Raw genomic sequence first — 10,714 nt, forward strand, 5'->3', positions numbered from 1 at the left:
CAAAATAAAATAAAAAGGTAATATCTTTAATTAAAAAAATATTTTTTTATAGTTAAATAAAAAGAAATTAATCCATGAAATGTACTCACAAGAATTTAAGATCTTCTATGAACAGATATCATGGACATTGTTTGGTTTGATGTATTATTAATTTATGTATAACTTGTTCCAATGAATTTGGTTTTATTTTCGTCATATTATTTATCTATTTATTAATTAATAATTTTACATCAATTAAATCAAATAAATTATAATCTATACATCAAATCTAATAATGTATTAACTATTTTTTCTTATTTATTTTTAATTTACATTATATTATTTATCTATGATTACTTATCTTATCACTTAAACCAAACGGTGATATATTTGTAATAAAAGTTGATCGATCATATTTACAATAAAATATATTCATAATATAAGTTATTATTGACCATATTTATAATAAAAAAATACAATATTTAACATAAAAATCAATAATTTTTATGATACGAGTCAAATAAAAAATATCAATAGTAAAATTAAGTACTTATTTATTACCCTTTAAATGTCGCACTCTTATCTGGAGAAGTAAAATCTCCTCCCAAACTTGTTTCAAGCTTCCGCTGTCAAGCACCATGAGCGCCGCCGCTCTCCTCCTCTTATCACCTCCCCCGCCGCCGTATAACCGCATGGTCTTAGCTCCAACACCCTCGTCACGCTTAATTCCACTTAATTCCACCATGCTCCGGCAATTTAACTCCACAAGGCTTGAATTCATATCTTCCAGACCAGACTTCCGAGCGTGGGCTGACGACGGAGATGCCGACGGTGGAGGCCCGGACGACTACGACATGGATGAGGACGAGGTGGAGGAGGTTGACAATAAGAAGGATTTTGATGTTGATTACGACACCGCAGCTGCCCTGGCTGCCGGCATGGCGGTGCACGGCGGAGATGATGACATCGCAATGGTTGACAGCAAGAGTTTCGTGTATACTCAGGGTTGGGACTCGGAGAAAATCGTGGATTACAGGATTAATGAAGACGAGTTCCACAAAATCTGTCTATTGGATTGTGACTTCTTCATTAGAAAGCCTCCTGATCCTGATAATGACGTGTATGACTTTAGAGAGGTAATAATGCCCTTGATTTGTTTCATGCCTCTTGGCTACTTATTATTGTTTGAACTGTGATTTTGCAAGATCTTTCAAGAATTATGGCTGTAAAATAGAAAATTTTATCCAAGAGCATTAGTTTCAATGACTGAAAGATGAATTTGTTCAATATGTGGCGTGCTTTGAGCCTTTGATTTTTAAGTTTGTATCTGATCCTTATGATGAATTTATTTCATCAAAACAATGCAAATGCTCGGCTAGAGTAATAAAATTGAATGAACAGAAGGATTTCTTTACTTGGAACATTGAAACTTGTCCATGATTTTGCAGTGGACTAGTGAGATAATTCCTTAATAATTTTTTTTTGGGGTGGTTTAATTCTTATTGTTCTGTCTTATTATGATTCGATACAACCACATTGAATCCATTCTTTTTGACATTGTATTGTATTTTTTTTTGGTCATGTATAGATGTATGTTACCCCACCAGACACAGATGTATATGCTATCCCTAAGGTTCTTGCACCAATGCCTCAAAAGGTATCTAATTTTTTAAACATGCAGTCATGTTCATCCTAATTCAAATGGTTGCTCTAAGGTAATTTTTCTCAACTTATTTACAACCATGGCATGCAGTACATTCGATGTGCACAGAGTGATTATGGATGCTATAATGTAACAGAGCCACCTATTGATGCACCCAGGGATCCCATGTATAAATCTGAGAGGGAAGTCCTCAAGGTCTGAGCAAAACATCATTATTTATCGGTCTTTTATGTTTTTTAAGTAAAACATTCAATTTGTTATTTAATCGCCAAAGACATTAATGTGCCTATGTTGTGGTAACATAATCTATCCGCAATATATGGTTTTAATTCTGAATGGTGTTGGATAGGATCCATTCTAATTATGCATTTAGCTATTTCTGTCTGCATATCTTTTGCACTTCTTCCGAAGTTGATGGTCATCACGCCGGATTTTAAGTTTTCTTTTCTTGTTAAGTTTGATGAGTGATGGGCTTTTAAAATGGCAACGAAGTGCATGACATGCCATTGTAAGTAAATATAACAAGTTTGTGGACATAGCTGGTTTAAAAATCAGGTTCTTAGCTTATTTTTGGTGTCTTCCATTGAGTATGCATTCTTTTAATCGTCATTTATTTGGTTCTCCTTTACCTGACATGCCATTAGTAAGTAAATTTAACAAAGTTCGTGGATGCTGTTGATTTATGAAATCATGGTTTGGTGCCCTCCATGGAGGACATACTGGCTTATAGTAGGCTTTCTATCAGTTGCTCTGTACATGTCCACAGTCCTGACATTCATCGACGTGTCCACTCTTATGTGGAAATATTAGTGGTCTGCATTGAATATTGTCTTCCTGGCGTATCACAAATCATTTTCTTTTGCAGGTCTTCTTGACGAAACACTATAGGAACCGCCGGTTGGGTGATCTTGAATTTGCGCTGGATTTTGAGGAGATCTATGTTATTGATTCTAAAACCAAATCAATCACCAGGGCAAAAGTTGTGGTAGGCTAGCTATCTTTAAATGATTTCTCCTTTTCTTTCTCTTTGAAGTGGCTGGTGGCATTATTAAAACACTTGCACTCTTGAAGTTTAAAAAGGACCTTCAGATTTGCTGTGCCTTCTGAATTGTTAGGTTATCTTGGTTGTGATAATTCTGAAATAATTAAAATACACAGTACAATTCATCAAGAGGTTCAATGGCTTCTCCTGATGATTTATTCTCACTCTCTACGCGCACACACACCCCCCTGAAGTCATTTTATTTTGGTAAATTGAATTGATAATGGGCCAAAATGACCAATCCTCGGTGATGCACCATATAAACTCTGAAAGTCTCTTTCTGAATTAATAGTATAATCAATCTATGTATACACAAATGTATATCTCCCATTTTATTGTCACTGCAATTCACGTGATTGATATGCTGCTTTTATCTTTCTTCAGGTGACAGTTCCAGAAGGAAGAGATCGAGATAGAAAGAATGACTTGTTGGTCATTCGAGACAACGGGAATTCCTTTAAAATAATTCTATCGGTCATTATTCGGAACTGATACAACTTGTTACCTGACTCTTCCATTTTATTTTCTCAATTAACTGACGGATATACGTTTCTTCATTTGTAGGAGGAGAGGGACGATCCAACCACAGTGATAGAGAAGGAAGAGTGGTCTAAAACCAGGGAAGATATGGAAAAACATCTCAGAAAGCTAAGAGACTTCAGCGTTTCAAACTGGTTTTAATCAGATGACTGTGAGTGATATAAAAAAGTGCTGGAGCTTGAAGCTGGTTCTCCTAGACACGCAGGATGATGAATGTTTATTGTTCCCCCATTTCTTGATAAAAGCGGAATATAATATTCTTTGCACAGCAAGGCTAGGTATGCTCATATTCAGAAATGCATGTCAGGAAAATGCTGACAACTTAATTGTTCCAGTGGACACCTCTGCTCCCTTGCTGCAGTTGCGCTGAAGCCTTCGGTTTTATTACAGACTGTTTACGCCCCATCAGTAAACGCAGAAATACTTTTTATTACCAAAGAAAGTGATGGTCTTGTCATAGAGACAGTATGAAGATGAATCTTTTCAAAATGATAGTAGTTTGCTTGATAGATCACGTACGCTCTTCATTCGTAACAAGATGATAGATCGTGGTGGCTCGACGATGCATTCCTGTAATGAAAGGGGTTGCAGGAAGAATAGACACTGTTTGATGAACATGTGATATTGCAGTTTCTGCATAAATGTACCTTTACAGTTGTTAATGAACAATTTAAATCAGATATTCTATCTATTTCTGGTAACTTAGTCTAACGTGATCCGTCTTTCAGCGCCGAGTTAATTTGTATGCCTACTCGCGCTTCACCGAAAACATGTCTCAAAATGTTATTATTTAAAATTTTACCAATTATTATTGTAATTATCAATAATAATAAATAAAGTTTGTCTTTTGTGAAAGGTCTTCACGGATTTTATTAATGAGACGAGTCAATTCTATCCATATTTACAATAATAATAAGTAATATTTTTTTGCATAAAAAATAACTTTTTATGGGCAATTTAAATAGGGATCTGTCTCAAAAAATTGATCCGTGAAATCGTATTACATGAATTTTTGTGTAAGTAACATTAGTATTATTGATATTACGGTTACAAAAAATGAACCAAATCCGTCAATCTGACACGAGTCGACCCAAAAAATATCAAGTTAGTGTTGTACCCGAAAGCTTACGAGTAGTGGGACATTATAAATGAGCGATTTGGCTCTTTCCCAAACAAGGAGGCAACGGTCGTAGACATACACTAAGTGTTTGTTTATCAGTATCCATTTTGGTTAAACATTCAGTTTTTCAGCATCTTTGTTTGCTACACAAGTCTTGATGAGGTATTGTTTCTGATATGCATCAGGCGGCTCTGAGAATGTTGTTTCTTGCATCAAAAGCCTTTTCAAAAGACCGTTGTGAAATGCTGGCTTAATAAGCTTGAACAGTCGAGGAAAATATATCTAGACTAGGCTAGTAGATCTTGTGATGTTAACTGGTCGAGGGAAATAACTTGAGTTGATCGGTTGAGTGTTTGCGGAAGGTGTTGTCATGGTTCGCAATCACGGTCGTGGACATCGTCGCGGAAACCACCGTTTCAGTTACAATGAAATTTCGCGGAACGGTCGCGGAACGGATTTTAATTTTTAAATATTATAAATATTTAAAAACTGAAGATTTCATAAAATTATTTAGATCTACCAAATTGAAATGAATATCATAAAAATAGATTATTTGAAGTAAATAAGAAATTAAATTAATTTATAAAATTTTATGTAACACAACTTAAATCATTAATACATATAAAATATTCGCAACTCTTCAAAATTTAAATATATTATTTAAAAAATTTAGTATGTAACCCTTTGAATTTTTGAAATTTTTTCAGTTGGAAATTTATATGTTCATCATAACTAAGATCAATTTAACGTGATAGACTAATATTATGCATAAAATCTTAAATAACATGGTGTTACAAACTATTAAACATCAATTTTTAAATAGAAATACTTTAGAATTAACTTGGTTTATTTTTATCACACTTTCTAATGAAAATTTCTCAATAGAAATAGTTAACTCTTGGTCTCCTCTTTATTAATCTTTCGTCGATGGATGAGCGGAAAGAAGACCGAGATTCACCATCTTACATCGATTGTTGTTCTTTACTTTCCAATGTTCCTAGTTAAATCAATGTTAAACATACTAAATTATACTTATGAAATGAGAATAAAATGACACTGCTAAATGAAATATAAGTCGAAAAAAACTAATATATTTACATATAAATTGTTTTAACAATATTTATATAGAAAAGTACCTGTAATGTCATCGACATTAATATCATGATGAATGGCGTGGAGGAACAAAATCATCAGTGTACTCTCTACCGGGATTAAGTTGAGAAAATTGATCTCCATCATATCTTTGTGGATATAAACTAGTGTTCAATTGTTCACCTGGATATTGACTGAATAGGGGATTTGAAACCGAATTGGTATTGTGTGATGAACGTGGATTTAATAATGTGTCGTCACGACGGTGATAGCCTCCAAATTCTTGATGCCCAAAAAAATTACTAGCGCCACTTGAAGATATCGAATTATGATCATCATGTCTAAAACCAGTTGCTGCGAATGATTGATGATCATTATATGTATTTTGTCCACTACTAGAATACTCTTCAAATTGATTATTTTCGGAACTGGTGTATTTAGATGACCCATCAAATCCATAATTTCCGATTCCCCTTTCTTGAGATGATAAATGATCCCGTCTTGTGTTATAACCATGAGAATACCCAAATCCTGGTTCATCATATCCGCTGGCACTATGACCAAAAGATTGAGAGTTCCAATAGTAGTTTCTCGAATCATCTCCAGATTGATATTGATGGTGACCCCCCAAGCCAAGATTTTTTACTTGTTCTTCTACACCCATATATAAATGTGAAGATCCACTCAAATTTTCATCATCTTCGGCACTCGAGAACCCTGTCAAACTTGCTAAAAAGCGACGTTGTGCCTCTATCCCAGGGCGATACCCATGATCAGTGTCTTGTGTGGCATAATAATTCTCTTTCCCTCGTGCCCATGACATGCAAGTATCATATTCATTATCTTGACGTCCTTAATCATCATCTTGATTTTTTTTTACCACTTTCTTGATTGTTTCCATCACCACTAGCATCACTGTCATCATTTTCAGATTCATCCCTGTCACTTAAGACGATTTCTTTGCCTTTTGATAATCTTGAGCTCCTCTCGTTGTTCGTCTTCTTTGAATGACTTTGACCACTAGGTGTGATGTTGTGATGTTGGGAATTTGAAGTTTTATGGTCTTGATCTAACCATTCTAAGTCATCGTCTTGCAATACAGGAGGTTCATTATCTCTTGTCCATTCATTTAAAATATCATCATCTTTGAATATGTGATCAAGATCTATAGGACTGTAGTAATCATCATCTTCATTTTTATGCATCAAATTTCGTACTCTTAATCGCATATTGTAATGGACATATACCAATTTATGCAACTTTGCTATTGCCAAATGGTTGCGAAGCTTGGTATGTATCAAAGACCATGTACTCCAATTTCTCTCACAACCAGAAGATGAACATGTTTGGCTAAGGACTTTAATTGCAATTTTTCTCAGATGAGGAGCTTCTTCACCATACTCATTCCACCATTCAGCTGATAGAAAAACATATGATATATATTGTACATATTTAATATTTATGGAAAATATAAATAAGCTCAAACCTGGAAGACTTTTTTTAACTGCCATTTTTGCAAGTGGGGACCCAAACTCTCCAATTTGTTCCGTGAACAATTTAATCTGTAAAACATGTTTCATAAAACAATAGTGTACTCAATATAAAACATGTTATGTAAAATTTATAACTATCATACCTCATTGATCATTGAAGCCTGTGCATTTAAATCGGGTTCTAATCTCTTGATTACTGTCTTCAATCCCCGTCTTACTTCATCGGTATAAACACAAGTTCCAGAATATTGGAGCATTGGATTCAGAAAATACGCTGAAACAATCAATATATTAAATATATATTATCAACTAAAATAATGAATTTGTTTTATGTAAATATAACCTCATTTACCTGCAGCATGTAGGTGTTGGTGTAATTGATTATACCAACGATCATCAATCACAACCCAATACAATTTCCAGTCCTTGACACTTTCTTTTATAGACAACTTAGCTCTATCCATTGCTTCATATATAATTGACAGAGTTGGCTTGTTGTCTTGGTCAACCAACTTCAGAACTTTTACAAGAGGTTCCATTGCTGCGCAAATGTCACGAGCTGACTTCCAAAATCTCGTGTCCAAAATGATTGCTGAAATTTTTTCGGCAACGTTCCTTCTCTTGCTTGTATTGTTGTACTCAGTCCACTCAACTGAAGTACACAATCTCTTCAAATCTTAACAATACCGAACGAGACTTTCCAAGGAAATGAATTCCGTAGCAAAGCGAGTGATTCCAGGTCTCAGTAGTTCACGATCATTTGTGTAGATTTTCATTAAGTTCACGACTTTGTCACTGTTATATATGAAACTTGTTATCTGCTTTGCTTTGTCAATGCACTTCTTTACCTTTGTCATCTTACCAATATCTTCAAGCATAAGATCAATGCAGTGTGCTGCACAAGGTGACCAAAATATGTGAGGTCTTTCAATCATCAATTTCTGACCAGCAGCCTTATTTGCACTTTCACTATCTGTAACCACATGCACAATATTTTCCTCTCCAACCTCGTCAATGACTTTATTCAAAAGAGATAATATAAAATCAGATGTCTTCCTTTTGTTGGTGCAATCCACTGAACTATGAAATATCATGTTGCGGTCACAATATATCATGAAATTGATGATAGGGTGTTTGTTGCGTGTGCTCCAACCATCGCACATTATTGTACATCCATACTTTGGCCATTTGAATTTTAATGTATTTAAATATCCATTAATATCCTCCACCTCCTCTTCCAAGAAAACACCACCTATTTGACGTCCTGAAGGACCTTGTATTCCAGGTCCAACATCTGCGATAGTATTAATCATTGCTTGGTAGTATGGACCACTATCTGCCGCATGAAATGGAATTGCATTGTATATAAACCACTTGGAAATAGCCTTTCCAACATCTTTAACCTTTTCAGGAGCAAACCAACTTTTTATACTCTTTCGTTTCGATGGAAACATGTAAGAATCAATTCCTTTCGATGGTAGCTGAGCTCCCTCTCTCACGCTGAAGCTACGAGACATTTGTTTTTTTAATTTAGGATTTGCACCAAGTGATGATGAACTACCACCAAAATTTCCTGAAATTAAATAATAAGTTAATAACAAGCATTGGTATTTTTATCTATAAAAAATATTACTTATATATATATATATATATATATATATATATATATATATATATAACGAGCATTGTCTTAGCCTTTATTTACCTGGACCATATCGTTTATGCATCTCTTCTTCAAATGCTCTTGTTTTACGACTTTCTTTCATCGCTTTTCGCAATGCCCTATTTTCCATATCTTCTAAAGCATCTTCATTGGTATCATCAAACGTATCATTATCTTCACTGTCACTGCCACTATCGAGTCCATGTATGCTCTGTTGAATTGCATTGATTGCAATCTCTCTCTTTTTTTGGATTATATTTCTTTGGGTCTTAGAATCTTGAAGATGTTTTCGTAACATCAATAATATCTCCTTCGGAGCTTTAGTGCACGACTCAACATTTCCAGCAATATGTGCAATATGTTGTTTTAATCTTGTGATTCCACCCGTTACAACTTTTCCACAAAATTTGCATTGTATTGTTTTTCGATGATCTCCGATGGGTTTACCAAACTCCCAACCAATATCGAGTTTTGGAGCCATTGTTCAAAAAGGTTTACTGATTCACACTATATTCTGGTTTAAAATGTAAATACAAAAGATAGAGAAATCAAATAATGATATTATAATTCCGTTGAATTCTTTCAATAGTAATTTATTAATCATATCTAATCTTAGAATTATAATTTTAACGTTTACAAATTTAAATTAAATATAATTTCTATTAAATAAACACCATATTTAATTTTGTTGCCATAAATTCACAACCGTAGCCTTTAATTAAAAGTTATATTAAGTCAAAAAAAAAAATTAACTTTACGTGATCTTACAAAATTTCTATTAACCTTACGTATGCAAATATGTATGATTTTTCTACACTATTTTAGCACGTAAAGTTAATGGTGTACGAAAATACATAATCTAAGATTCAATAATTATCTTTAATCTAAGCACAAAATTCTTAAGGAAAATTTTTAATTAAATTAAATTCATTTTCAATATTATATCTCAATAAAATTAACCAAAAATATAATTTACAGGAAAGTAAAATTAAACATAGATGATACTTACCTTTAACATGTACGAAGAAAACACGAGAAGATCAAGAGATGCGTAGCAGAGTTCAACGAACTGATTAAATTACACTGTGATGAGTAATAAAAAAATATTAGATCAAAATCTAACTAAACAAAAATATCATTATAACAAAAAATTATTATTATAATAATCGAAATTTAAACATTACTTATCTCTTAGGAAATAATGAAGACAAGAATAACACTGAGAATAAGAGCAGAAATCGATCGAATATATATAGAGAGAAATAGAATGCATAGGAAGAGGTTGGTTTTGCCGTGAATTATGATGAGAATGAGAGAAAAAATCGATCCGATATATAGAGCGAAATAAAAAGATGAGGAAGGGTAATTCATGGGCGAACTGTTTATTGAATAAAAACATCCGACTTTTTACGAAACAAAACAAAAAAAAAAAGTTTTCATCATTTAAAAACAATAAGATAGGACATAGTCAGTGAGTCACAAGACTCACAAGTCACAACATGCTAATGTCTCTTTTTCTTCTTAGTTTTAATTTTTTTATTTTCATTAGTCAATAGTCATGTCTCAATAATTTCCCTCTACTAAATGTCTATCTTCTTCTGCCTTCTGGGCCTCGTAGAAAAGGCTGGATTTCCATTTTCCAAATATTAATACATGGAAATGGGCAGAAATTTATCTTCAAAGTTCCCCTTGTTCCGATCCCGATCCGTTCCACCGTTCTATCGCCCGTTCCGCCGTTAAATCGCCGTTCTCATCACGAAAAACGCCGAGCCAAAGCATCTACCTTCAAGCATTGGAACTTCGTCAAGGTTCCTTACGTTCCGGTTACGGAACGGCCGTTCCGGCCGTTCCGATACCGTTTCTGCGAACCATGAGTGTTGTCGAGAAAACACAAGCTAAATTGAGATCTCATAAAGGGACGTAAGTAAAGCGCCAAACCGAGCTTCAAAGGAAAAAGCGACTTCATTAAGAAAAGCACTAAAAGAAAAAGCGCAACTTTACAAAGAGCTAAACTAATATCTCGAAGAATATTGCTAAACTGAAGACATACTGTTAAAGCACTAAACTGAAGACATGATACTAGACCAACATCATAAAGCGGAAGTACCAAACTGATGGAGGT

The 10,714-nt window shown here is 34.0% G+C and overlaps 3 protein-coding genes across 3 annotated transcripts; 1 reads left to right on the top strand and 2 right to left on the bottom strand.

Moving 5' to 3' along the window:
• The first annotated feature begins 511 nt into the window (after window positions 1–511).
• Window positions 512–3,925, top strand: LOC140880848 (PLASTID TRANSCRIPTIONALLY ACTIVE protein 6, chloroplastic). The gene is made up of 6 exons (XM_073285674.1): window positions 512–1,115; window positions 1,568–1,636; window positions 1,733–1,837; window positions 2,508–2,627; window positions 3,069–3,158; window positions 3,249–3,925. The coding sequence occupies exons 1-6, from the start codon at window positions 618–620 to the stop codon at window positions 3,363–3,365; spliced, it is 999 nt and encodes a 332-aa protein (XP_073141775.1). The 5' UTR covers window positions 512–617; the 3' UTR covers window positions 3,366–3,925.
• Window positions 3,926–6,296: 2,371 nt separating this feature from the next.
• LOC140878905 (uncharacterized) lies at window positions 6,297–7,468 on the bottom strand. The gene is made up of 4 exons (XM_073282530.1): window positions 7,282–7,468; window positions 7,073–7,203; window positions 6,923–6,998; window positions 6,297–6,853 (listed from the first exon to the last, which is right to left on the bottom strand). Exons 1-4 carry the CDS (start codon window positions 7,466–7,468, stop codon window positions 6,297–6,299), a joined length of 951 nt encoding a protein of 316 aa, XP_073138631.1.
• A 138-nt stretch (window positions 7,469–7,606) lies between these two features.
• LOC140878906 (uncharacterized) lies at window positions 7,607–9,073 on the bottom strand. Its single transcript, XM_073282531.1, has 2 exons — window positions 8,635–9,073; window positions 7,607–8,502 (listed from the first exon to the last, which is right to left on the bottom strand). The coding sequence occupies exons 1-2, from the start codon at window positions 9,071–9,073 to the stop codon at window positions 7,607–7,609; spliced, it is 1,335 nt and encodes a 444-aa protein (XP_073138632.1).
• Between the last annotated feature and the right edge of the window lie 1,641 nt (window positions 9,074–10,714).

Source organism: Henckelia pumila, chromosome 2 (assembly GCF_033568475.1).
Source record: "Henckelia pumila isolate YLH828 chromosome 2, ASM3356847v2, whole genome shotgun sequence".
NCBI classification, from domain to species: Eukaryota; Viridiplantae; Streptophyta; class Magnoliopsida; order Lamiales; family Gesneriaceae; genus Henckelia; species Henckelia pumila.